Below are 27,575 nucleotides of genomic sequence, written 5' to 3' on the forward strand. Positions count from 1 at the left end.
AAGGGGTGGGGAGGCATGTGCGTGAGAGAGCAGAACCGATGTTAACTAGATAGATAGATAGATAGATAGATAGATAGATAGATAGATAGATAGATAGATAGATAGATAGATAGATAGATAGATAGATAGATAGATAGATAGATAGATAGATAGATAGATAGATAGACAGATAGACAGATAGATAAACAGATAGATAAACAGATAGATAAACAAACCTTTACTGTCGTTTTTTACTGTGGGCACAATGGCACACATTAAAAATGAAATGTAGTTGCTTGCTCTTCAAGGGAACACATAACGCACATTTAAACGTACTATACACAACACATGCATAGACCTACACCCTGACATATAAGTAACATATAAATATTAATCACTTTCCATCTTGAATACATAACGGAAGGAGGAAGCTTTAGAGTTCACAAGGTTAATAGTGTATGGAACAAAACTGTGACTGAATCCGGATGCTCTGCTTCGGATACCATGGAACCTCCTCCCAGAAGGTAACAAGGAAAACAGGTCATGAAGGAGATGTGTCGTGTCCCAGACAACCTTGCGGACCCTGCTCAAGCAACGCTTCTGTGCTATGTCCTGGATGGGAGGGAGGGAACTGCCAATGATCTTTTCGGCCATCCTCACCACTCTCTGCACCACCTTCCTGTCTGAAGCAGGGATGCTTCTAAACCAGACTGTGATGCTCTATGACGGGAAGACATTGTTTTCGGCTTCCGTTTAATCCTTAAACCCTCCTATCCCCTCCTGAATCTCATTGGCCTCTCTTTCAGATGAGCCTGTCTGACAGCGGTGTGGACCTTAGTAGTGACTCACAGGTCTCCTCGGCCACCTGCAGCCAACGCAGCTCTCCGGATGGGGGCCTGAAAGCCACACCGGATGCCGCCACCAAGCAGGGTGGAGCCACTGGCAAAAGTAAGGATGACACCTTGGCCACTGATCCAGAAGGAACGGACACAAAGGAACAGAGGAGGAGGCCACCACCAACCAGAGACTCCAGTTTGCTCAAGGACAAGAAGGTACAACATTTATTCTTGGGTAGCTGCAAATGTTTGATACTTGACCCTTCATTCTGCCTCTGCCATAATAAGAGTGACCTTGATGGCTTCTGACAAGAGTTATATTTGTAAACATTCTGCCATCTGGGTCTTAATTTGTGTTGTTCTTCTGACACAATCAGTTAAACTATGCTTATAGGACATGGCAGACACCTTGCCTCTATTTTTACTCTGCTCTAGTTAACCCCAATTAGGCTCAATCTTTAGTCAGATGTTCTACCTTTGCTGCTTCAGGTACTGTGATAAGGCAAGTTGGCCTTGCAAGTACCTAGATCCCAAGCTATGAAGGTCGAAGCCAGCACTTTGAATTGTAGCCAGAAACCTCTTTTGATAAACAATACAGGGCCTGGGGCAAAAGTATAATCAGGCTGCTACGTTTTTCAGCAATTACGTTATCGGGGTAGCTTCATTGCAGTAGACTAGTCAAGTAATGAGGAGATAGTTCATTGCTAGGAGGCCCTTGTAGTCCAGCTAAATAGGACCTTTAAATATGTTGCATCGGCCCTATGCATCCCTCCACGTTCCTCCTAGGAACTTTTTTTTTTTCTAGTTTTGCAAATTGCTGGACATCACCTCTCACCTCTCTGTGCTCGTCTTTGCATCCTAAAGTGTAGAAACATCTGTCTAAATAAAGTTAAGTGACGTGATGCTTGGCGTGTAATGATGGAGGCAGAGCTGTTGCTTTTACAAAATATTTGCAGCCCTGAAGTAAGGCATTGTCAGATTTACTTGCAGTAAGCGTTTCTAAGGGTTGGCGCGTTACATCTGACTCCGAAGCCTGCCAGCTCTCACCTTTCAAGATTCTCCCTTTTGGGGGAGCTTCAAGAAAGACGACCTTACGAAGCCAGTCTTGCCAGAGACACCGGTGTGATCACTTCTCTGAGCATCAGAAATTTCATGGGATAATTCTGTCCTTGATCTGGTTGAAGCCAGTTTGCGTCTCCGTCATTTTTCCAGTGGAGGTGGAAGGAGTGGAGATCAGGGCACCTTCATCTGAACTTGTGAGGAGTAGCTGGGTGTCCCTTGGGTAACTTGTGAGGTGAGTACAGGTAGTCCTCGACTTGCAACAGCTCATTTAGTGACGGTTTGAAGTTACAGTGGCATTGAAAAAAAAAGGTGACTTGTGCCCATTTTTCACCCTTAATGACTGTTGTAGTGTCCCACTGATCACATGACCAAAATTTGGATGCTTGGCAACTGGCTCATATTTTTATGATGGTTGCAGTGTCCCAAGGGGGGGGTCACGTGATCCCCTTTGACGACCACCTGACTAAGCAAAGTCAAATTCACTTAACCAATCGTGTTACTAACTTAACTATAGCGATTCACTGAAGAACTGTGGCAAGGCAGGTCGTAAAACGGGCAAAATTCACAAGTGTCTCTTAGCGACAGAAATTTGGGGCTCAATCACGGTTCTAAATCGAGGACTATCTGTACTGTGGAGCCTTTGTCCAAATTGCAAGCGATCACCCCATTCAGGGAAGAGGCGATGTTTTCGCGCAGCCTAGATAGCTCTATGGCCGCTTGAAAACGTCACCTCTTCGCTGAACAAGGGGCTGGCTTCCAGATTGCCTGCCGGCTGAGGTTAGAAAGGTCTGCCTCATGACTTTCCCCACTGCAACAGGTGAGCAGCTCCCCCGATCCCCTGCCCCGAGACCACCCTCCCCCTGGCGCGATCGGCACTGAGCGCTCCCAGCGGGCAGAGAAGGCCAAGGAGAGCACAGAGGGCCTGGGCGTTCTGAAGCCTGAACAGAGCCCCCAACTGGAGCCCCCAGGAGCCTGCCCACCCATCCAGTTTGGTGCCAGCGATAAGGTAGGTGCGAAAACGGGGAGCGCCCGGGTTACCTGCATCCCAGATTGGCCATAGGCCACAGGTCCCCAACCGTTTGGGCAGCAAGGACCGGTTCCGTCGAGAGAGAGGGTTTTTTCGCAGACCGGAGGGGGCCTGGTTTCACACGCAGATGGGGCTTCACTTGTTTGCGCGGACCGGTTTCTGTCATGCTGCGGACCGGTGCCGGTCCACAGACCAGGGGTTGGGGATCCCTGCCATAGGCTATTGTTTGAAAAAGTCCTTTGCTCAGACCTCAGCTGGGGACTTTGGCCTTTCAGGACGCTGACCTTCGCTTCATTGTGAACGAAGTCCCGAAAGCAGGTGAAGAGCTGCACCAAGCACTCACCGAAGGGGTAAGTGGGGGTTAGCAGCATATGCTACAGTCAGGGACCAAGAGGAGCTCCACAGGACTTTTCAAGCCGCAGCGTGCGCTCCCTGATACATATAGCTTGAATTTGATTGTTAAAGGTTTGCGTAGACCAGACGTGTCAAACACAGGGCCCGGGGGCCGGATGCGGGCCGTGAAGTGGTTTCATGTAGCCTGCGAGGCCATCCTGGAAACAGTGAGGGAATGGCCCCTGCTGCCTTGGCCCTGGCCCAAGCCAGTCAGGAGCCAATGTACAATTTTGTGGTGGCCATCTATGCTGAAACGCATTCAGTCTTAGCTCCACAAGGCCGTCTGGAAATGGCTTGGTGCCACAAGTGCTCGAGGGCCAGGCTGGGCATTTGACCTCTGCTGCCAAGGGCTCTGGGCAGCCCGCACCACCATCCAGGCCCCCACGCATGGCCTGAGAGGAACAGTGAGGCTCCTCCAATGGACCATGCCTTGGCACTTGCCCTGGTCCCACCCCCTTCTGCCAGAGACCCTCAGATCTATCCCACTCCTGCCCAGGCCCCCGCAGGCACCCTTGATGCGAACGATGTAGAGCTGGCCACGCCCGCCCATTAGGCCCCACCCACTCCATCCACACCCACCCAGTAGGCCACACTCGCTCTGGCCACACACACACACACACGAGGGCAACTGCAATGCTGATGCGGCCCTCAGTGAAATTGAGTTTGACACCCCTGGCATAGACGTAGCAATGGAATAAAAATGGGTTCAGTTGGTTTGGATCAGAGGGAGCTGGAGAACCCGGCGATGACTCATCCTGCCTCCCAACAGCTTCCCTGTCTGCTCTCTCCACAGCTGGCCTCTGCTCCCCGAGAGTGGGAGCTGCTTCCCCCGGCCCCTCCCCTCCATAGGGCATCCCCCGAGATGCCTCCCAGTCGTTCCTTTGAGCCTCGATCTTTCCCGGGAGCTCCAGCTGCTGCCGCCTCGTCCTGCTTGCATAGCTTCCCAGCAGACGCTCCCATGTTCTCAGGTAGGGGGAGAGATCGGTTTGGGGAGGGGAGGGACTCTTCGGTGAATGCAGATTGGCGCCTGATGGGTGTTTCTCTCCGCAGGTGAGAGGGGCCAGGGGCCACGCCTGTACCCGGAGCTGTTTTATGGGAACCAGGTAGCTATCTTGGCAGGCGGGAGGCAGAATAGGAGGGAGAATGCTTTCCTGGAACAGAAGTGGGGATGGCGCACTGGGCGCAGACCAGTTAAAAATCACCCGTGCTGCTGGGGATGGGGGGCATCTGTGCTGCCAACCAGTATCCTTGTCCTCTGACGGCGTTTTATCCATCCTCTGGCTACAGCTCTCCAACGCCCAGCTCGAGTCCCAGCTGCACGGCGCAAGTGGTGGCAGCAACTTCCGTCCAAGCACCCCATCTGTGCACTCGTACAGGTACAGGCCGGCGGGAGAGTGGAGGATAGGTGGACCCGGGGTGGGGATGGAGCACCGATCCCTCCTGGTTGAGGACCTGGAGGGTCAGCTCACAAATACGTAGCTTCTTTCTGCCAACCGAACCAGAATTCTTGCTCCCTAGGTCCCAGCACCTGTACCTCCAGCCCAGCCCAGCCCCTACTTCTCCAGCTCAGACCGCAGCGGGTGCAGTGCTTCCGAGTTCAGCCTTGCTCTCAGGAGTGGCCTTGAAGGGGCAGTATGTGGAAATAGCAGCTCTGCAGGCAGCGGACCTGCCCAAACTTCCGGCTACGGGCTTGCTGTACCAGGCACCGCCTCCCTCCTTTATCTACAGCTCAGCCTTCTGTGGAAACCAGTTGGCTCCTGAACAGGCCTTGCTTCAGGTACTGGGGAAGTAATGCAAGACAACGAGCTACAGGTAGTCCTCAACTGAAGGACCACGATAGGGATTTGGAAAAAAAAATTGGTGGTGAAGTGAGGCGTCGCATGACCCGCACCGAACTTTATGACGTTTTTGCTGGGGTTGTTAAGCAAGACACCACAGGACTAGGACTGCAGTCTCTTCCCTGCCAGCTTCCCCTTTGGCTTTTCTTGTCAGAAGCTGGCTGGGAAGGTTGCAGACGGCGATCACGTGACTGCAGAAGCTAAATGCATGACGGTTGCCAAGCACTCAAATTATACGCCTGTGTGCTCCGATCATAACTGCAAGGATTGGATGTAAGTCACCTACCACCATCCTAACTTCAAGCTAAGGTTTCTAGAATTAAAACTAAACAAATGGTTGTAAGTTGAGGACCGCCAGTAACGGTAGAGCGGGCAGGAAACGGGGAAGAGCAGGTGAAGTTACTGAAGAAAGGAGAGTTTACCGTGAGCTAGAATTCCAAACAGGAGACAGATTGGGACAGAGGAACACTCACGAAACCAAGCAGACTTTTGAGGCACAGGTGAGTTTCGGCCAGCGCTTTTTCAGTGATGTGGTGCTCCTCAAATAACAGCGTCTACAAATGTAGCTTGCCCATTTCTCTTGATCTGAACTTGATTTTATTTATGCATTTAGTCCAGTGGTTCTCAACCTGTGGGTCGGGACCCCATTTGGGGTCGAACGACCATTTCACGGGGTCGCCAAACAACGCAGTCCGCCATTTTTTACCCCTATTCCTTAGCTGTGCTACTTCCTTTTATTCTATTGGCTTTTGAAAGCCAATAGGAATTGTCCAGGCTGTCTCTGCCCTGCTGAGCCTGCCAAAAGTCCCATTCTGCAAACGGTGCTGCACCAGTTGAGTAGTCCTCAACTTACGACCGGTTGGGGGTCGCGGCATTAAAAAGGTTGAGAACCACTGGTTTAGTCCAACGGTCCCCAACCTTTGTGGGTTGATGGCCTGGGGGGGGGGAGAGGGGAACCGGGCTGCGTGAGTGGGGGGGCAGCGCACATGTGCATGCACACGCAGCTTGACTCACATGAGTCAAGGTGTGCATGCACACACATGTGCGCTGGCCCGCCGTTCACGCAGTCCAGTTGCAAATAATAGTGGGCCATGGCCCTGGGGTTGAGGAACCCTGATTTAGTCCACTTATATGCTTCCTAACCGCAAGGAATCTGGGCAGCTTACAGGAAAGCACTCGGATAACACTGCAATGAAGCATTAATCAGTATTTGAAAGAGCCCTCCCTCCTTTATAGCTCTGGCGTGAAATTGATTTGCTTTCCAGTCCTGCAGTCAAACAAAAAGATTCAGCAAACAGAATTTCCAGGAGACGCAATCTGATTTTCCTGCTTGCTTTTGCCCCTAAGGGTGCCAATCTTGGTAGGACGGCATTGGAGTGATTGCTACTTCTCAGCAGCACGTTACTACACCTACCAGAGAAAGAGCTTTCCTTCACTGGCTGAAAAGATTCCTTGCCAAGTTTTTGACAACTGCGTTGAGATTCATATCTCGCCCGCCCCCCCCCACCCCACCCCAATTATCTTTTCAAAAGCAATCGGTAATAGAGACAACAAATTGAAAGAGGAATTAAATCCTCTGGAAAATATATTGCTCACTTTTTTACTGAAGATGTGCAGAAAGCCTTACACACCTGAAATAACTATCTTCAAGTCCATGGATAGACGTTTTGGTCTTTGTAAGACCAAAACTTAAACTTAAAAGACGCTTTTAAGGAGGAAAACTATGGCAAATCTAGACAGCATACTAAAAAGCAGAGACATCACCCTGCCAACAAAAGTACATATATAGTCCAGGCCATGGTTTTCCCAGTTGCAATGTATGGCTGTGAAAGTTGGACCATAAGAAAGGCTGAGCGCAAAAGAATTGAGGCCTTTGAACTATGGTGCTGGAGAAGACTCCTGCGAGTCCTCTGGACTGCAAGGCGATCAAACCGGTCAGTCCTAGAAGAGATCAACCCCGACTGCTCTTTAGAAGGCCAGATCCTGAAGTTGAAACTCAAATACTTTGGCCACCTAATGAGAAGGAAGGACTCACTGGAGAAGGGCCTAATGGTGGGAAAGATTGAGGGCAATAGAAGAAGGGGACGACAGAGAATGAGGTGGCTGGAGGGAGTCACTGAAGCAGTAGGTGTGAACTTAAATGGACTCCAGAAGATGGTAGAGGACAGAAAGGCCTGGAGGAACATTGTCCATGGGGTCGCGTTGGGTCGGACATGACTTCGCAATTAACAACAACAAGACAGCAGCCCCCAATTTTTGGGGCACCATGGATCAGTTCCGCGGAGAGTGTTGTTTTTTTTTCGTGGACTGGAAGGGGTGTAGTTTCGTGTGCTGCCTGCATCCTGTGGATGGAATTTCACTTGTTTGCGCAGCCCGGTTTCTGGCATGCTGCAGAACGGGGCTAGTCTACGGACCAGAGGTTGGGGACTCCTAGTGTAAGGCGCTAAAAACGGCCTGATTCTTATTGCATGGTATAAAAATCTTGACTCCAACAACTCTCCCATTTTCTATAGTCTCTCTCTCTCTCTCTCTCTCAGTTACTTCCCCCCCCCAATTCCAATGGGATTCAATTTCCTGAAACTTAAAGCCATTTTTGTCTGTCCCTCTGAGGTACACCTGTTCTTGCCCAGCAGCCCATCATCTTGGTAAGATGATGGTGCCACAAGCCAGTGGTCCCCACACACCCAGTTTGGGTGATGCCCGGGCACCACTCCAGAAGACTATTTCCCCAAGTCCAGGTTTCTGTACTCTCGCCACCCAAGAACCAGATGCCCCCTGACCTGCTCTTCTTTTTTCCACAGGTGCGCCAGGAACTCGCCTCCCCCTCCGAGTTCTACCCAGCCACCCTGGGGCAAGGCAGCCAGAGCAATTTCCTGACGGCCACAGGACCTGCCCAACCGGTGAGGGTGAGCTTTCTCTCCTGGAGATTTCCCCCAGACTCTTCCCGGGAAGGCTGTGGATGCAGCATCTGCCTCTTCCCTTTCCGCTTTCGCCCCCAGGTGCTCTTGCCAGTGGTGGAGCCCCCCCAGTTACCATCGGTGGTGAACTTTGGCTCTTTGCAACAAGCACCCCCGGCTGCTCCTGCACCCCAAGGGCCACCCCCACCGCCTCCGATGCCTCTGGTTCCTGTGGCTGCCCAGGCGCTCCGGCCACCGGGACAGCTGGCTGGGCGACTGGTGTCTCCGGCCATCCGAGCCTTTCCTCCCGGTGGAGTAGGACGGAACGAGGTAACGAAGGGTTGGCCAAACGGGGCCTGTTGGGAGGAAGGGATGCCTCCCACTCCCGGCTTCTAACGGGGCCTGTTTTCTTCAGCTTCATGCTCTGGAAATGAAACCGCTGCCAGATTACCGGAAACTTAATGGCCTGGGGTCTGTAGGTGCCCGACCCCCTTCTGGGAACAGGCAAGTGCTCTCTTTGGGGGTGAAATGGTCTGTAGTTGAAGTTACCTGAATTCCCAAGACCACAGACTTTATTTGTTCTTCCAGCTGGGTGAAGTTTTGAAAATGTATTGGATTCCTCTCTCATATCCCTTACTGCAGTGTTTCCCAAACTTGACAATTTTAAGGCATGTGGACTTCAACTCCCAGAATTCCACAGCCAGCATTGCTGGCTGTGGAATTCTGAGAGTTGGAAGTCCACATGCCTTAAAATTGTCAAGATTGGGAAACACTGCCTTACTGGCCCAAGAGCCCTCCTGATCAAGGTCTGTTAGCTCTCGAACATGGGGGATGATGATGATGATGGTGTAAAAGGAGAATTTCTAACAGTAACCGAAGGAAGAAGTGTCACTGCGACTTCTTGCCTCTTAGTTTCACCTTGTATTACATCTGGGTGTAGCACACAGCGGTTCCCGGGCGGGGGAATCCCAGTTCACCTGGGCAAATCCTTGTTTGGAAATGGATTGAAAAAGGGGGTTCTTGCGAGTGGAGAGGAATGTTTCTTCCGTTAGTTTAAATCCGTGTTTCCCAACCTGGCGATTTTAAGAGGTGTGGACTTCAACTCCCAGAATTCTTCAGCCAGTCACTTCCTCCCACCGCTTTTAGCATGAACAGTGCCTGTTGGAGGTTGGAGGCGTTATTGTAAAGCGGCGGTTCTCAACCTGTGGGTCAGGACCCCATTTGGGGTCGAACGACCATTTCACGGGGGTCGCCAAACAACGCAGTCTGCCATTTTTTCCCCCTTTTCCTTAGCTGTGCTCCTCCCTTTTATTCTATTGGCTTTGGAAAGCCAATAGAATAGACTCTCTTGAATAGAGTCTAATTCTATTGGCTTTCAAAAGCCAATAGGAATTGTCCAGGCTGTCTCTACCCTGCTGAGCCCGCCAAAAATCCCATTCTGCAAACGGTGCTACACCAGTTGAGTAGTCCTCGACTTATGACTGGTTGAGTAGTCCTCAACTTACGACCGGTTGAGTAGTCCTCGACTTATGACCGGTTGGGGGTCACGGCATTAAAAAGGTTGAGAACCACTGTTGTAAAGCAAAAAAGCCGATGTTAAAGGAAGCTTTCATTGTAGCTTTTCAGTTTTTCATTTACCTATTTTAAATAAAGGATCTACAAGAAGACAGAACATGGGGGAAGAGGCTGTCCTGGACACAGTCCCTCTGGCAGCCTCAGTTTATCTCACAAAGGCTAATTTGTGGAGGGATAACTCCGTACAGGTAGTCCTCGACTTACGACCCCAATTGAGCCTAAAATTTCTGTTGTTAAGTGAGAGATTTGTTAAGTGAGTTTTGCCCCACTTTATAACCTTTCTTGCCACAGTTGTTAAGTGAATCGCTGTTGAGTTAGTAACCCGGTTGTTAAGTGAAACTGGCTTCTCCCTTGACTTTGCTTGTCAGTAGGTCGCAAAAGCGGATCACGTGCCCTTGGGACACAGCAACGGTCATAAATATGAACCAGTTTCCAAGCGTCTGAATTTTGATCGCACGATCGTGGGGATGCTACAGAGGTCATAAGTGTAAAAAAATAGTCATAAATCACATTTTTCAGTGGCGTTGCAACTTTGAACAATCACTAAAGAGACTGCTGTAAGTTAAGGATTACGTGTAAGCTGCTGGGAGCTTCTTGAAGGAAAGATGGGATCCAAATTTAACAATAAGTCAAATTTTTACAAGGGAAGAATTCCAAAGAAGGTTTTAAGGCCTTGCTAGTAAACTGTCGTTAATGCTTTTGCTTCTCCCTATTTTTTTTTTATTATTATTATTATTCTTTTGGAAGAGCAGAACACAAATCTGTTCTTTTTTTACAAAAAAAAAAAAAAACCGCCTGGCTTTCAGGACTTTCTGCTTAGAACAGTGGTTTTCAACCTTTTTAATGCCGCGACCCCCCCTCCAACCGGTCGTAAGTCGAGGACTACTCAACCAGTCGTAAGTCGAGGACTACTCAACTGGTCGTAAGTTGAGGACTACTCAACTGGTGCAGCACCGTTTGCAGAATGGGACTTTTGGCGGGCTCAGCAGGGCAGAGACAGCCTGGACAATTCCTATTGGCTTTTGAAAGCCAATAGAATTAGACTCTATTCAAGAGAGTCTATTCTATTGGCTTTCAAAAGCCAATAGAATAAAAAGGAGTAGCACAGCTAAGGAAAAGGGGGGAAAATGGCGGTCTGCGTTGTTTGGCGATCCCCGTAAAATGGTCGTTCGACCCCAAATGGGGTCCCGACCCACAGGTTGAGAACCACTGGCTTAGAAAGAGAAACGGGATATAAATACTTTTTTAAAAATTCTCCTGGGAGGAGGAGGAGAAGAAACCCACACACAGAATTCAAACTGCTTTTCCTTAGAAGCGCATCCTGAGAGCACCGCCGAGAGCCGGCCGAGTCAAGGCTGCCTGGGGTCTCTTTCCAAGGCTGAGTCTTTTTCTCTCCTCCTGCAGGCCTTTCTCTGGAGGCTTCAATGCCAGGCTCAAATCTCCCGGGTCTGGCTACGGTGGCCTCTTCCGTGCCCAGCGCTTTGAGGTCTACCAGCAGGTGAGGCTGACTCCTGGGGCTAACCAAACGCAGACGATGGATAAGCCGGCCGGCCAGACTTTAACCTCATCGTTCTCTCTCTTCCTTCCACTCCTCTCCTTGCCCTCGCAGTCAGATGTCCTTCGGTGGAACCCCCGCTGCTGGGAACGGGCAGCTCAACCCCGGGATGGAGCTCCCGTCCGCCGCCTTGAGCCGGACCCCCGTTCCCACACTGACAAGCAAGACCCCAATCTCTCCGGACACCACTAACCCAGAATACTCCTCCCTCCCCTTTGGATTTGGTTGACATCCTCTCCTCAGAATGATTTTTTTTGTGGGGGGGGGGCTCTTTGCTGGGGCTCATCTCTCCTCTCGGTTGATGTATCCTAAAGACGGGGTGTCTCCTTAGCTCCTTTTCTGTTTATGTGGGGAGGGGGCACACTGAATTTGTCCCCTCTGTTTAGGGGTGTTTAGACTCTTAGTGGGATACTCGGAGTGTAATGGGGGGGGCAAGGATCAGGATTTGGGGAGGCTCCCAGCTGAATGTATTTTTGCTTATTTCCTTTGGTTTCACCTGAGTTTATATTTTTCTGGGAGGGGCTGCGTTTGCCTCTGGATCCGAGGGGGGAGCTGCTCTAAAGTGTGGAGTGTAAATATATATAAATATGAACATGTGAGGTCTTGCCTCTCCCCTCTTCTATTTATGGGAGTAGGGGGAGGCGTGCCTGGGAGCCTGCCTCCTCTCCTGTCTATCTGCTCCCCTGAGTTTGAAATAGGAAGCGTTGAGTTTTTAAAAGGTGGTCGAGTTGGTTTGTTTAATAAATAAAACCAAAAAAAAAAAGTTGTTTAAAAAAAACCAATAAAATAAAAAGATCAATCTGTTGAGTTCCCCGTCGTCAATGTTTACTGATAAGACCTGAATTTCATTTTAAAATCCATTTGAGATACCCTCTGGTTAAAGTTCTGCGATGTTTACTCGCAGTATTGCCTGAAACCAACCTGACATGCAGTATATTGAGTAGTAGTCTTAGCAGGTTTGGAGCAGTGATTAACAACAGCAATAGCCCTTAAGACTTATATACCGCTTCATAGTGCTTTGCAGCCCTCTCTAAGCGATTTACAGAGCCAGCATATTGTGCCCCGCCCCCCTCCCTCCACCGGGAACAATCTGGGTCTGAGTCAATCTTGAGCCCATCAGGATCGAACTGCTGGCAGTCAGCAGAATTAGCCTGCAATACTGTATTCCAGGGGTGTCAAACTCAATTTCATTGAGGCCGCATCAGCATTGCAGTTGCCCTTGGGGGAGGGGTGTATGGCCAGGGTGGGTGCGGCCTACCGGGTAGGTGTGGATGGAGTGGGGGTGGCCTACTGGGTGGGCATTGCCAGCTCTACATTGTTCGCGTCAAGGGTGCCGGGGGGGGGGCTGGGCAGGAGTGGGACAGATCTGAGGGTCTCTGGCAGAAGGGGGGGGGGACCAGGGCAAGCGCCAAGGCATGGTCCATTTCTTCATTCCTCACAAAGGGTGACACCTCCCCAGCGTGACCCAGGGGGCAGGGCCGACGCGGCAGGGGCTGGTTCCTCGCTGTTTCTAGACGGCCTTGTGGAGCTAAGACTGAATGCGTTTCAGCATAGATGGCCACCACAAAATTGTACATTGGCTCCCGGCCGGCCAGGGCCACGGCACTGGCGGCCGTTGCCTCACTGTTTCCAGGACTGCTTCGCGGGCCACATGAAACCATTTCGCGGGCTGTATCCGGGCCCTTTGTTTTTGACATGTCTGCTGTATTCTAATCACTACACTATTAGCCACTTGTTCAATAAAGTTATGACGATGTATTAGAACAAGTAGGAAGGAAACCTGACAGTAAGGCTTAAGATCTATCCAAGAAGCTCAAGAACCCAAGGGTAGGGTCCACAGAAGTTCTCGGGGGGGGGGGAGAAGCCTACAGATGAATGACTAGTGATAGAAAAGTTTTTCTTCGACTGTTCTAAGCTAACTAAATCATAGGCTGCTGGCATGAGGTTTGTGCACCCTAGAATGAAATGGCAATATTGAAATCAGACCTCTTTAATTGTGCCACCAACCACGCAGATTTTCTTCAGAATTATCTGTCCCTGGGTTTTCTACTTGGTTTCTTCAAATTCCAATTGTTTTTTTTTTTTCTTCCGTTCTGTCAGATGGAAAATTATTGCCTGCACCATTATGAATGATACTGGTAAGTGCCGACACATCAAAAGCCCTCGGAATGTATTTTTCTACAACGTATTTCCATATTTCTTGTTGCCAGTTGATTCTAAAAGGCAGCAGCTGTCAACTCCAAGTTCGGTTGCGGTACCCGACATCATTAATTTGGCCTCCTTTATATTTAATCGGTCCAATTTAACAATAATAAATGCATACGACACCCGAGTCCCAGAAATTCTGCAATTCGCAAGTTCAAAATATTTTTAAAATAGCAATACAAGAAGCACAAACAAACATGGCAGAGAAAGGAACAGAAAAGAAAGAAAAAGGGCATCAACCATCCTTGCCAAAAGGCTGGGCAAAAAGCCACATCCTCCGGGTCCTTCAAAATTCCAGTAGAGTGGAAGCTCTTTTGAGTGGGTGTTTGGGCGAGAAAATGCTTCATATTCCAGAGAGCAGATGCTGCTACGTGGGTGTGCTTTGTGGTCCCCAAAGATGAAATTGTTCAATCAATGGAACTCAGGGCGTACCAACCCTGCCAAGTAACACTGGCTGGGCTGAAACAATGGGAGACAGGTGGTCCTTCTATAATCAGGCTCCATGAGGGCTTTGTAGGTAGTGACCAGCACTTTGAATCACACCTAAAAGCAAACTGGCAATCACTATAGCTTCTGGTGTTAACAAGAAGGCATACTGAGATGTTAACAAAGGCATACTGAGGCATGCCCATAATGTAGAATGCCCACTGCATTCTACTTTAGCTGAAGCTTCTGAATGGTCTTCAAGAGCAACCCCATGTAGAGTTCATTGCAGTAGTCAAGCCATGAGGTGACGGGCAGGCCAAGCTCTAGAAAAAGTGCAGAAAAGAGCAACAAAGTTAGGGGCCTGGGGGCTAAAGCGTATGAAGAACGGTTACAGGAACTGGGCATGGCTGGTCTAGTGAAGAGAAGGACCAGGGGAGACATGATAGCAAACTTCCAATATTTGAGGGGCTATCACAGAGAGGAGGGGGTCAACCTATTTTCCAAAGCACCTGAAGGCCAGACAAGGAATAACGGAGGGAAACTGATCAAGGAGAGATTCAACCTGGGAATGATAAATTTTCTGACAGTGAGAACAATCAACCATTGGAACAGACTGCCTTCAGATTTTATTGGTGCTTCATCACTGGAGGCTTTCAAGAAGAGATTAGACTGCCATCTGTCAAATGGTGTAGGGACTCCTGCTTGGGCAGGGGGTTGGACTAGATGACCTACAGGGTCCCTTCCAAATCCTATCTATTTGAGGTTCTGCTGGAGAAAATTCTCCATACAACCGTCTAATCAAGGAACTACTAAGAACACTCCAGTCAACACTGACAGGGCAAGCCATTTCTATATAAACAGCAAACCTCACTCCTAGCAGTGATGTTACCTAGATGGGTAATGAAACGTCTGCAAGAAAACCACCAAGCTCAAAAAGAACCAAGAACCTCGAGGTTCCCAAGTTTCAGCAGTTTTGCAGACCAGCTACAAGTAATCCCCAAGTTACGAGCGTTCCCCAAATTATGTGATAAGCGCCCCCTAATGTTTACGAAGTCCCAAAATTATAAATGTTGCCACACCAAAACAGTCATTCATCCTTAGGAACACCACAGTGGCACTGCAACATTCACCCTGGCTATTCCCTCCACCCACCTCCCTGGGTCTCACTAGGCACTAGGCCAGGGGTAGGCAACCTTGGCTCTTTTATGACTCGTGGACTTCAACTCCCAGAATTCCTGAGCCAGCCATGCTGAGGAGAAAGGGATTGGTTTCCAAGCTGAGCCATGCTGGCTCAGGAATTCTGGGAGTTGAAGTCCACGAGTCATAAAAGAGCCAAGGTTGCCTACCCCTGCACTAGGCCTATGGATAGTCACTTTGCAAAGATCGAGAGATCCTTCGCTTTCTTAGTTGTTTTGCTACTTCCTTCGGTGCATTCACAGATAATAGAGGCCTAAAGTAATGCAAGATCACGTGAGATCAGTGGTATAAGATCTCACGCTACTGATCTTGCATGATCTCACGATAGTTTAGGCCTCTGTTCCATGCAACAGAGAACAGAATGAAAGCCGGGGGAGAATGGACCTCCGGAAGCACATGGCTGGTGCCCACAGCCTCTATTCTGGGCCTCAGAGGCCTGGAGGAGGCCTCAGAGGCCCAGAACAGGCCTTCGGAGCCCCACTGAAGCGTCCCCTGGCATCATTCCTGGGCCGCAGCAGCCTGGAAAAGGCCTTCCATGCCTGGATTGGGCCTTCGGAGCCCCACTCAAGTGTCCCCTGGTGTCATTTCCAGGCAGCAGCAGCCCAGGAAAGGCCTCCAACACCCAGAAATGACACCAGGGGACCCTTCAGCAAGTCTCCAAAGGGTTGATCTGGACATCAGAGGCCTTTTCCAGGCTGCTGCCGCCAGGAAATTATGCCAGGGGATGCTTCAGCGGGGCTCCGAAGCTCTGCTCTGGGCCTTCGAGGCCTCCTCTAGGCCTCCGAGGCCCAGAACAGAAGCCGTGGCTGGTGCTTCTAGAGCAGTGGTTCTCAACCTTTTTAATGCCGTGACCCCCAACCGGTCGTTAAGTCGAGGACTACCCAACCGGTCGTAAGTCGAGGACTTTCCCTGCCCGGGAGCGCCGTGCATGCGTGGTGCCGCCCCCTGCGCCAACGGAGGCGTAGCTGGCAAGCGGCAGAGACGGCGCAGGTCAACCACCGGCTGGGCCACCAGCTGGGCCAGCCCAAGGGAGGTAAGGCACCCGTCGGACCCCACGCGCGCCAGCAACCCTCCCTGCGCCCGCCGGCCTCCCACCCCTGGCCCTCTTTTACTTACATTTTTAGTAGTTGCTCAGCAGGGAGGGGTGGAAACTTCCAGACAGCTCGCCTTCGCTGCAGACAACTTGCAGCACCATTTGCAGACTAGGGCTTTTGGCGGGCTCAGCAGGGCAGAGACAGCCTGGACAATTCCTATTGGCTTTTGAAAGCCAATAGAATTAGATTCTATTCAAGAGAGTCTATTCTATTGGCTTTCAAAAGCCAATAGAATAAAAGGAAGTAGCACAGGGGAAAAAAATGGCGGACTGCGTTGTTTGGCGACCGTGAAATGTTTGTTCGACCCCAAATGGGGTCCCGACCCACAGGTTGAGAACCACTGTTCTAGAGGTCCATTCTGGGCCTCGGAGGCCTCCCTCTGCTCTTGCCAGGAGCAGAGAAAGAGAGGCTGGAGACAGATCTTCACAAGGTGAGTGACTCGGCGCAGCAGGATGGGAGGGAAGCAATTGTGGACCCCCAGGGGAGGAAGCATGAGGTATTTCAGTGGGTATGGGGAGCCCCTGGGTGGTCTGAAGATGGCCTGTTCCATAACTAAGCCCCCCCTGGCCTTCCTGACCGAGATACCTCATGTTCACTTAACAATCCATGCATTCACCCACGCATTCAATTAGCAAATGCATGAGCGAAAGTTGGGAGTGAATCACATTCAAGGTACGAGATTCGTTCCTACGAATCTCCGAGTTACGAATAGATTGGGCAGGCTTTACATTCGTAACTCAAGGAGTATCTGTACAGTGAAAACATAGTCCCAAATCCACCTGTCTAAAACTGAGATTCCCCCGCTGTCCACTTGAGTCTGTGAAAGCTGCTTCTTGATCTCTGTGCTACATGGACATACAATCCCCAAACACCTTGCACTGTTAAATGTCTATGGATAATTCTCAGTCATCCAGGTCATGGTTGTCTCAGAGATGCTTTTTCAAAAAGAACTGATGAAGCTTCTTGAGTGAGAAGCGAAACCTCTTCTTCCTCAAGGAAAAAAAATATAGTCCAGTTGCCTTTTGGAGAAAACACCTTTGAGACACCTTGCATTGTTAATGCTGAACAGTGTACAATGACTAAACTAAAACTGAAGCCCGTGTGGTTGTTTTACGCCTCCCTTCTGGCTGTGTGAACAAGAAACAACATCTGCTTGGCAAAAATAAGACAAATTAAAGGCGCTACAAAGCATGAAATCCACAATAGATTTTTTTTTGAGGGGAGGGGGAGGAAAAAAAACACAACTGGATCCTGGACATGTGGTTTTATTTATTGATTTTGGCAGCAGCTTCGGGATTGGGGGGGGGGAATAGTCACTGCAACCATGGGGGAAAATAAATGGAATTTAAATATTTGGCCTGAGAAAGGAGTGGGTGTCTGCATCAATCACATTTGGAGTGAGGCCAGCCTTGAGGAACAGGCCCTGGCCTCGGGCGCTTCTGGCCAGCCCTTCTTAGGAGTCCTCAGCCACAAAGGCCTGCTGGGCACTGGGAAAGCGCTGAGGACTGAAGCTGGGATCAGCCTGAAGTCTTTCCTGAAGATCGGATTTCAACTGAAAAAAAAAGGGGGGGGGGAGAAAGCAGAGCACCAATTAGAAAAAGCAATAGCTCTTAGCACTTCATAGTGCTTTAGAGTCTTCTCTAAGAGGTTTACAGAGTCAGCATATTGCTCTCACCCCATCCCGCAACAATCATTTTGCCCACCTTGAAAAAGTGGTTGAGCCAGTCAAGATTGAACTCCTGGCTGTGAGCAGAGTCAGCTTGCAATACTGCATTCCAACCACTGCGCCACCAGGGCTCTTTACGGCAACTGCCCCTTTCTGTAAGGAAGCACCTCTGGGACCTGCCATTGCGCCCTCCGTCTGTCCCACAGCCAAGGAACACATCCCACCTGCTGCTGGTAGCCATCTTGCAACGCCGGATCAGCAAGGTCTCGGTTCAGGCTCTCGGCGCTCGTCAAAGGTTTCGCTCCAACCGCTCTCGCAGCTTTGTTGACGGCCTCTGACAGGAGCAACGGGGGGGCATCACCCTGCATTGTCTACAAAGGTTTAAAAAAAAAAAAATCTAAGCATCAGCCAAATTTTATACCGTGTTTCCCCGAAAGTAAGGCCTACACCAACAATAGGCCCTAGCTTGATTTTTGGGGGTGGGCCTAATATAAGCCCTATCCCAAAAATAAGCCCTAGTTTGGGGACGAGGCATACACCTAAAAATCAAGCTGGGGTGGGGGTGTGGAGCTGCCCCACCCACCCTGCACCCACTTATCTTGCAGCCAAGCCTCTCCTTGCCAGCCCACTTCTTCTGAGGCCTCTTCTGCAGCCAGGCCTGCATTTCCCACTCACAGGGTTTTCCGGAAGGCCACTGCAGACTGCAAGACCTCAGCAGCCGAGCACCAAGCTATGGATTGAATCCATAGCTTGATACTCGGTCGCTGAGGCCTGGAAAGGCCTGACTGCAAAATGCAGGTCCAAATGCAGCTGCAGAACTTCAGCCTCAGAAGAAGTGGACCGGCTGGGTGGGGCTGTCAGTGCCAAAGATGAGGTAAGGCCTACCCCAAAAATAAGACCTGGTGCCTCTTTTGGAGGCAAAAAAAAATTTAAGACCCAGTTTTATTTTTGGGGAAACACCGTGTGTGTGTGTGTGTGTGTGTGTGTGTGTGTGTGTGTGTGTGTGTGTGTGTGTGTGAGCTAACAGAAGATGGGGAGAAAAAAGAATAACAGAGTTCAAAGGGATCTTCGAGGTCTTCTAGTCCAATCCCTGTTCAAGCAGAAAACCTCATACCATTCCAAACAAATGGCTGTTCAAATTCTTATTTAAAAACGTCCTTTTTTGCTTTTTTAAACACTCCAGGCAAATGAGTGTTCTTGCCCATCTTGCAAGGGGGCCCGGTCTCACCTTGCGCCGCTTAGCTGGCATGCCACTCAGATAAGCGTCACTGAGGGGAGGCTGTTGCTTGAGCTTGCGCTGGCTCTGGATGTCCTCCCGGATGATGGGCACCCACTCCTGGCAGAGGAGAAGGGGAGAGCAGAGATTCCGGGAACTGGTTAGCACCCCCCGCAATGTACCCATAATAATATTTGTAGCTCAGGGTTGAACTGAGGAGGTCCTTGGTGCTCTCTGAGCCTGCTTGTTTTCTGACATATGTTTCGTTATCCAAACTAGGTAACATCATCAGTGCTAACATCTCAATGAAGAAGTTAACAATAGCACTTAGACCAGTGGTTCTCAACCTGTGGGTCGGGATCCCATTTGGGGTCGAACGACCATTTCACGGGGGTCGCCAAACAACGCAGTCCGCCATTTTTTCCCCCTTTTCCTTAGCTGTGCTCCTCCCTTTTATTTTATTGGCTTTTGAAAGCCAATAGAATAGCCTCTCTTGAATAGAGTCTAATTCTATTGGCTTTCAAAAGCCAATAGGAATTCTCCAGGCTATCTCTGCCCTGCTGAGCCCGCCAAAAGTCCCATTCTGCAAACGGTGCTGCACCAGATGAGTAGTCCTCGACTTATGACCAGTTGGGGGTCGCGGCATTAAAAAGGTTGAGAACCACTGACTTAGACTTATACATTGCTTCATAGTGCTTTCCAGCCTTCTCTAAGCCAAGGGTCCCAAACCCTCAGGCCGTGGCCTCTTTGAAAACTGCACCGCGGGAGAAATGGGCAAGCACGCCCATGCGAAGCTCCATTCAAGTGAGCAGCAGGCACTTTTGTGCGAAGCTCCACATGTGCAAGCAGAGGGCGCTTGTGCTCGCGACGCTCCATTCGTTTGTGCGTCGCTCACACAATTAGAGCTGCGCATGCGCGTGTGCACCTGTCACTCACATGACACCCCACACACACATACGCCAGGCCGGGCCAACAAGCTGGAAAAGTTGGGGACCGCTGCTCTAAGCGGCTTACAGAGTACGCATATTGCCCCCAACAATCTGGGTTCTCATTTTCCGACCTCAGATGGAAGTCTGGAGTCAACCTTGAGCCAGTGAAACTCGAACTGCCGAATGGCTGGCAGTCAGCAGAATTAGCCTGCAATACTGTATCCTAACCACTGTGCCACCACGGTTCTGTTATCTAGTTTAGGTAATGAAACGTCTGCAACAAAGAAAGCACAGAGAGGACCAAGGACCCCTCGCCTGTCATAATGTGTTCTGCACTGGGTGGGGGGGTCCTCCTTCCCTCCCTTGTCCCTTTTTTCCCTCCAAGGGAACTCACGGGGGGCACAGCGGCGGCCCAGGGCTCCACGTCGGAGGCAGGGGGCTCCCCCTGCTGCAATTCCTCACGTTCCGGCTCCCCTCGCTGCTGAGGCATGGCTTCCTCTGCCGTCGTGGCTGGGGCCGGGGAGGCCGCCGTCTCTCGCTGCAAAAGAGAGGAAAGAGCAGGGATGCACCGAGGAGCCTCACAAAGCCAGACTAAGCTGCCGCAACATGGTCTACAGGGGGGGCTTCCCTTGAACTCTACTCAGGAGCTGCAGCTGTCCAGAATGTGCTGGCATGGGGCAGTCGAGATACTTTGGTTTCGTAAGCTGCATTGCCCGATAGGGGGTTTCCGGGCACAATTCAAGGTGCTACTGATCAACCCTAAAGCCCTATCCCTCCATATTGATAGGGGATCGTGATTGCCATTGTTACATAATCAGGTTGTAAATGCAAAGTCTATGGGTTGTTAAGCAAGAGGCCAGGCACCAAGCGAAGAGAAAGAAGCCGGAGGGACTTGCAATTTTGCCTGCTGGTTTCTTCACTGACTTTCCAGGAGGTGAGATGACCAGGAACTCTAAGGATTGGTTGTTCAGTGCCACTGAACAAGTGGTCGGTAAACAAAGACTCCACGTAGTTTCTACCTATCTCAGTCTGACGCATGCTCTGTTTAAATAATGTCATCCGGTGAGACCCAGGAAGCTGACTTTTCCCCGTCGCCATGGCATCCGCCCTCCGAAACAGCTTTTCTTTGTTCCAGGCGTATCCCACCTTGGCTCCGTTTGAACCCGAAACAGCTTTTCTTTGTTCCAGGCGTATCCCACCTTGGCTCCGTTTGAACCTGGTTCTATCACCAAACCTGGATTAGAATGGGTGACAGAACCCCTATTTCAGGGGTAGGCAACCTCGGCTCTTTTATGACTCGTGGACTTCAACTCCCAGAATTCCTGAGCCAGCATGGCTCAGCTTGGAAACCTCTCCCTTTCCCCTCAGCATGGCTGGCTCAGGAATTCTGGGAGTTGAAGTCCACGAGTCATAAAAGAGCCAAGGTTGCCTACTCCTGCCCTGTGTCGTGGCCCGCTGGTCCTGCAGCTTTGCTCACAGCCAGACAACAGAAACCAGGGAGGAGGGAGGAGTATGACTGGAATGTACAGAGCAGCTGTGAGGGAACTGAAGAATTTGTGTTGTACTGTCTGTGGCCTGAGGAATTTGTGTGTACGGTCTCTGAGGCCCGGGAGAATCTCGACACCTCAAGGTTGAACGGTGAGAGCATGTGACCCCGAGCAGACTGTTTCCCAAAACAAAGAGATTGCACTGGATTGGACGACACTGGACAGTGGGTGGCCTGGGGGGAAAGGGGATTTTAACTATGCAGCTTTTCTCCCGCAAAAACTTCAGAACTGGCTCTGCTTCTACTGTGTCTATATGGATCTATCAGTAAAGCTATACTCTTGGTAAAATAATGTCCCAGGATTTTACTTCTGCTGCATATGTCAATGGGACAGTTGATACCCTAGGTCAGGGGTAGACAACCTTGGCTCTTTTATGACTCGTGGACTTCAACTCCCAGAATTCCTGAGCCAGCATGGCTCAGCTTGGAAACCTCTCCCTTTCCCCTCAGCATGGCTGGCTCAGGAATTCTGGGAGTTGAAGTCCACGAGTCATAAAAAAGCGAAGGTTGCCTACCCCTGATCTAGGTTTTTGTTTCTTACCCGTGGCAACTTTAAGATGTATGGACTTCAACTCCCAGAATTCCTCAGCCAGCCATGTTGAATTGGTCAAGGTTCAAAAATACTACTCTGGGTGACGCTCTGGGGTTGTCGTTGTTTTAATGATTGTTGTTGCTTTCTCCAGACTTTTTTGGGTTGTCCAGTCTACGCTTTTACTGGTTAACTAAATAAAGGTCAAGACATAGACCAAGAAGACTGACTGAAAAGTCCTGTTCCTTTTCTTTGATGCAGGATCCAATCTGGGTCAGCAGTCACTGGGACCCGAGATTTTGTCTTGCTGGAGCCCATCCTCAGGGAACATCCCTCTAGCAGAGTGTGTGTGCCGTTCTGTGTGTGGGATTTATATAATGCTTCTGGTATGTGGTGGCTCTTTAGATGCTGATTGAGGTGTGTTGATGGCTGGCTTTTAAGTCGCTGGCTGTTGGCTGTCGTTTGCCTGTGCTGGCCAACCCTCGCCTTTCAAGTACTTGATAGGTTGGTGGTAAATCAGCACTCCTTTTGACTGACAAGGGGTCTTTTATTTAATATTCCAGATGAGAAATTTTCATTCTGCCATCTGCATTGTAAAAGCAGCACCTCACAGTTTGTTGTTGTTAGTTGCGAAGTCGTGTCCGACCCATCGCGACCCCATGGACAACGTGCAGCCAGGCCTTCCTGTCCTCTACCATCTTCTGGAGTCCATTTAAGCTCACGCCTACTGCTTCAGTGACTCCATCCAGCCACCTCATTCTCTGTCGTCCCCTTCTTCTATTGCCCTCAATCTTTCCCAGCATTAGGCCCTTCTCCAGTGAGTCCTTCCTTCTCATTAGGTGGCCAAAGTACTTGAGTTTCAGCTTCAGGATCTGGCCTTCTAAAGAGCAGTCAGGGTTGATCTCCTCTAGGACTGACCGGTTTGATCGCCTTGCAGTCCAGGGGACTCACAGGAGTCTTCTCCAGCACCATAGTTCAAAGGCCTCAATTCTTTGGCGCTCAGCCTTTCTTATGGTCCAACTTTCACAGCCATATATTGCAACTGGGAAAACCATGGCCTACGTATTTTTGTTGGCAGGGTGATTTATGTCTCTGCTTTTTAGTATGCTGTCTAGATTTGCCATAGCTTTCCTCCCCAGGAGCACACATCTTTTAATGTCTTGGCTCCAGTCCCCATCTGCGGTGATCTTGGAGCCCAGGAAGCTAAAAACTACACCTCACAGTTAAGGACCCCCAATCGTAATGCACCCCCCATTTGAAAAAAACCTGAAGATCTCAACAGATGCAAATCATCACCTACAGCCTCCAAGCACTACAATTACCTCACACTTGTGCAAGAGACACACCCATCACGCAGTCTGCCAGGAAGTGTGTAAAAAAAAAAAAAAAACAACCCTCCCACTCCATACCTGCACGGTCTCTGGAGCCTGTTCTGCAATCTGGACGTCCATGGGCTCTTCGGGAGCGGGCTGAGAAGGTGCAAGGAAAAGAAGGTATCAAAGCCACGGCAAGTGCACTCTGGGTCTTTACCTGCCATCTTCCTTTTTTGGACCCTGCTCTGCTCACACCCAACTTCTTAAGAGGCAAAAGCACCAGGAAAATACGAAATCTTAAACCAGCTTGCAAAGGGTGTAATTCAGGGATGTCAAACTCAATTTCATTGAGGGCCGCATCAGCATTGCAGCTGCCCTCAGGGGGCCGGGTGAGTGCGGCCTACTGGGTGGGCGTGGATGGAGTGGGTGTGGCCTACTGGGTGGGCATGGCCAGCTCTACACAGTTCGTGTCAAGGGTGCCTATGGAGCCCTGGGCAGGAGTGGGACAGATCTGAGGGTCTCTGGCAGAAGGGGGTGGGACCGGGGCAAGTGCCAAGCATGGTCCACTGGAAGAGCCTCACTGTTCCTCTCAGGCCATGCTGGGGGTGTGTGCGTTATGGAGCTAAGACTGAATGCGTTTCAGCATAGATGGCCACCACAAAATTGTATATTGGCTCCCGGCTGGCCTGGGCCAGGGCCAAGGTAGAGAGGGCCATTCCGTCACTGTTTCCAGGATGGCTTCGTGGGCCACATGAAACCACTTCGCGGGCCGCATCCAGCCCCCAGGCCTTGTGTTTGACATGTCTGGTGTAATTGCAAAAAAGTTGAAAGCTGTTTTTTTTAAAAAAAAAAATAAGTAAAAGAGATGCTAATATTTACAGTGATCACATGTCCTTTATTATAAAGGACGGTCCCTTATTTCTGAAAGCTATCCTTTAGATTTTTTTTTTAAAAAAACCTCACCATTGATCTTTATTTAGGTCATTTTTAAAATAAATTGGCACAAAATTTTAAAATAAATTGACTGCTGGAATTGAGTATGTCTAGTTTAATGAAGAGAAGGACGAGGGGGGACATGATAGCCATGTTCCAATATCTCAGGGGCTGCCACAAAGAAGAGGGAGTCAAGCTATTCTCCAAAACGCCTGAAGGCAGGACAAGAAGCAGCGGGTAGAAACTAATCAAGGAGAGAAGCAACCTAGAACTAAGGAGAAACTTCCTGTCAGTTAGAACAATTAACCAGTGGAACAACCTGCCTCAAGAAGCGGTGAATGCTCCGACACTGGAAGTTTTTAAGAAGAGACTGGACAGCCATTTGTCCAAAATGGTATAGGGTTTCCTGCCTGAGCAGGAGGTTGGACTAGATGATCTCCAAGGTCCCTTCCAACATTATCATTATCATCATCATCATCATTATTATTATTATACTGTTTGATTTTAGGTATTTTCATTAGAATATGCGTTCTTGTAAAGTTTTTCACGGTTTTGCTCTTGGTTTTTCCTTTGTAGCGCAAGGTTATAAACAAAAAAACATTAACATTTCTTTATCCTTATGAGCCTCCTTCAAATCTATCTCTTTTCTGGGTTTTTGTTCTTTATTTTTTCCCAATAGTCACCCGAGCAGTAACATACTCCACATTTTCTCTGGGATTTTAGGAACACTATGCTAACCGCAACTGACCAGACAGCTGCCCCATTATCACAACACTCATGCTACTACTGGCTTGCTCGCTGATTAATCAGATTTGTAATCCCACCACAATCACAGAAGACCCTTGATCAGTTCACAATAATAAACACAACCATAATAAATCTTATAACGTACCAAAGCAGAGACCCCCCTCTGTCAGCTGCCACCTTATGCTTACTTGTGCTTCACTGCTACGCAGTGATAGACTGCCATGAACTGAGGGGAGGGGAAGGGGGGGAATGTTTGGGTAAAGGGAAGTTGGTGCTGTATCTCTTCGAGAAGTTGCCTCAAGGTCACCCAGCTAGGAGGAGGAGGAGGGAGCTACATACCAAAGTACGGCTTGGGCTGATCATTATGAAAACATCTTGCCCTAATCCGATTGGACACACTGGAGTGAACAATGTGAGAACATGAAGGGAGGGAAAAGTAAAACTTAGGGCAGTGATGGCAAACCTTTTAGAGACCAAGTGCCCAAACTGTAACCCAAAACCCACTTATGCATCGTTGAGTGCCGGGTGGGTGTGCCTCATTGGCTGGGTGTGCCAATTGGGGGGGGGGCATGGCTGCAGTGGCAAGAAGGTTCAATCAGTCAATTTCAACTTCTGGAAGGGGGAAGTTCTTGCAAAGTTGGAAAAAGTTCAATCAATCAATTCCAACTTTGCAAGAACTTCCCCCTTCCAGAAGTTGAAATTGACTGATTGAACCTTCTTTTTTTTTTTTTGCACATGGCGGCAGAGGCCTAAAGAGAAGAGGTTTTATAAAACCCAGCTGAAGGCCTAGGACTGGGGCGATGGCGCGCGTGCCCACAGAGAGGGCTCTGAGTGCCACCTCTGGCACCCGTGCCATAGGTTCGCCACCACTGACTTAGGGACTTTGAAAAGAGATTCTCAGTTCTGGCTTTGCAATCCTGCAATATACTTGATCTCTAATAAACGATACCTTTCGCAATAAATAGAGCCAAGGATGGTTTCTAATGAGAGGTTTAAGTGGTGGTAGGTCTGACACCCTTTAAAAAAAAACTGGAAAAGCTCTTTTCAATTTTTTTTCTGGAAGGAAGGTAATTTGTGTATGCCATTTATTTAGTCAGTTACTTAGTTACGTTTATTTTATTGATTTCTAGAGCCACCCCTCTTAGCAAACAACTCTGGAAGGCTCACAATGCAAGGTTGGAAACACAAGGACCTCCAACTGGAGACTATTCCAAAGGGCTCATCCCGTCATTAAAAAAGACTTCCCGGCATTGTCCATCCCAACCTCCCCCAAATGAAGCACCACCAGCCACTACTTCTTGCACAGTTGAAGTTCTTAGGCCAGTGCTGGCCAGTCCCTAAGTCAGTGGTGGCGAACCTATGGGATGGGTGCCAGAGGCGGCACTCAGAGCCCTCTCTGTGGGCACGTGCGCCGTCGCCCCAGTCCTAGGCCTTCAGCTGGGTTTTATAAAACCTTTTTGTTAGGCCTCCGCTGCCGTGTGCAAAAAGAAAAAAGAGGTTCAATCAGTCAATTTCAACTTCTCACGGAAAAAAAAGACCTTGCAAAGTTGGAATTGATTGATTAAACTTTTTAGTCCCACCCAGTCTGCTGTTACCACTGCAGCCACGCCCACCCAATGGGCCACACCCACCCAATGGGCCACAACCACGCCCACCCGGCACCTGAGGATGCATACGTGGGTTTTGGGTTGCAGTTTGGGCACTCGGGTCTCTAAAAGGTTCGCCATCACTGTCTTAGGCCAATTCCAGTGCGAAGATTTACCAAAGGACTTGGCTGGGGAGTCACCTCTGAGCCCTGAGCTGTTATCCTGCCAGCTGACAACTAGGCTCTGCTTTGGCCGTGGCTGCCGGTCCCTAAGCTCTAGGCATTTCCTTTCCCTCCTCTTTTGACCCATTGATTTCCCAATAGCCCCTTACCTGTGGGGGGTCTCCCACCCTGCGGACATACTGCAAGATCTGTTCCTCTGTGACTGGCATGTGCTCCAGGATGACCTGCAGGCGCATGCTCATCATAGTGGTGAGCCAGCTCACCAAGGACGGGTTCATATCTGCCGACATCCGCCTCTGGTGAGAGGGGAGGGGAGGGGAGAGGGAAGATGGAGGAAGAGGAAGAGGGAGATGAGAGGGGAGGGGAGGGGAGAGGAGAGAAGAGAGGAGGAGAAGAGGAGAAACAGAGAAGAGGAAGAGAGGAAAGGGGAAAGAGAGAAGAAGAAGAAGAAGAAGAAAAAAGGTCTTTGCTGTCAGTTCCCAGAAAAGTAAGCAACAGGCAGATGTTTTGAGCAAACGATCCAGACCTTAGAGCAGTGGTTCTCAACCTTTCTAATGTCGCGACCCCATAATACAGTTCCCCATGTTGTGGTGACCCCCAACCACTTATACATCACCGGGTGCCAGGGGCGTGGCCAAAGAAAAGGGGGGAAAAATGGCGGACTGTGTTGTTTGGTGACCCCTGTGAAATAGTCGTTCGACCCCAAATGGGGTCCCGACCCACAGGTTGAGAACCACTGCCTTAGAGAGAACCCCCATGCCTGTGACTTGTACCTAACAGCCAGTTTCCTAGTTCATAAAATATTTTCAAAGCTGGTGCTATCTGAAAGCTTCTTGGAATTACA

At 49.7% G+C, this 27,575-nt stretch overlaps 2 protein-coding genes across 11 annotated transcripts in view; one reads left to right on the top strand and one right to left on the bottom strand.

Annotated features, from left to right (window-relative positions):
- The window catches only part of PRRC2A (proline rich coiled-coil 2A), a 54,179-nt gene extending 42,207 nt beyond the window's left edge, over positions 1-11,972 (top strand). The window contains exons 21-32 of the mRNA XM_039346339.1: positions 786-1,031; positions 2,695-2,883; positions 3,180-3,254; positions 4,091-4,265; positions 4,348-4,400; positions 4,585-4,673; positions 4,816-5,074; positions 7,937-8,035; positions 8,135-8,362; positions 8,448-8,536; positions 11,012-11,105; positions 11,217-11,972. Coding sequence (XP_039202273.1) covers positions 786-1,031; positions 2,695-2,883; positions 3,180-3,254; positions 4,091-4,265; positions 4,348-4,400; positions 4,585-4,673; positions 4,816-5,074; positions 7,937-8,035; positions 8,135-8,362; positions 8,448-8,536; positions 11,012-11,105; positions 11,217-11,354 — 1,734 coding nt within the window. The 3' untranslated portion in view covers positions 11,355-11,972. The remainder of the gene's footprint in view (positions 1-785; positions 1,032-2,694; positions 2,884-3,179; positions 3,255-4,090; positions 4,266-4,347; positions 4,401-4,584; positions 4,674-4,815; positions 5,075-7,936; positions 8,036-8,134; positions 8,363-8,447; positions 8,537-11,011; positions 11,106-11,216) is intronic.
- Positions 11,973-17,333: 5,361 nt separating this feature from the next.
- Positions 17,334-27,575, bottom strand: part of BAG6 (BAG cochaperone 6) — a 40,797-nt gene continuing 30,555 nt past the window's right edge. For all 10 annotated transcript variants that reach the window (XM_039346351.1, XM_039346352.1, XM_039346349.1 and 7 more), the window contains 6 exons: positions 26,881-27,027; positions 23,380-23,439; positions 20,290-20,433; positions 18,979-19,086; positions 17,975-18,121; positions 17,334-17,636 (listed from right to left, as the gene is read on the bottom strand). In XM_039346351.1, the coding sequence (XP_039202285.1) occupies positions 17,538-17,636; positions 17,975-18,121; positions 18,979-19,086; positions 20,290-20,433; positions 23,380-23,439; positions 26,881-27,027 (705 nt within the window). In that variant the 3' untranslated portion in view covers positions 17,334-17,537. The remainder of the gene's footprint in view (positions 17,637-17,974; positions 18,122-18,978; positions 19,087-20,289; positions 20,434-23,379; positions 23,440-26,880; positions 27,028-27,575) is intronic.

This window comes from Crotalus tigris, unplaced genomic scaffold (assembly GCF_016545835.1).
Source record: "Crotalus tigris isolate CLP2741 ecotype Arizona unplaced genomic scaffold, ASM1654583v1 scf7180000017989.1554031673:749699, whole genome shotgun sequence".
In the NCBI taxonomy this organism is placed as follows: domain Eukaryota; kingdom Metazoa; phylum Chordata; class Lepidosauria; order Squamata; family Viperidae; genus Crotalus; species Crotalus tigris.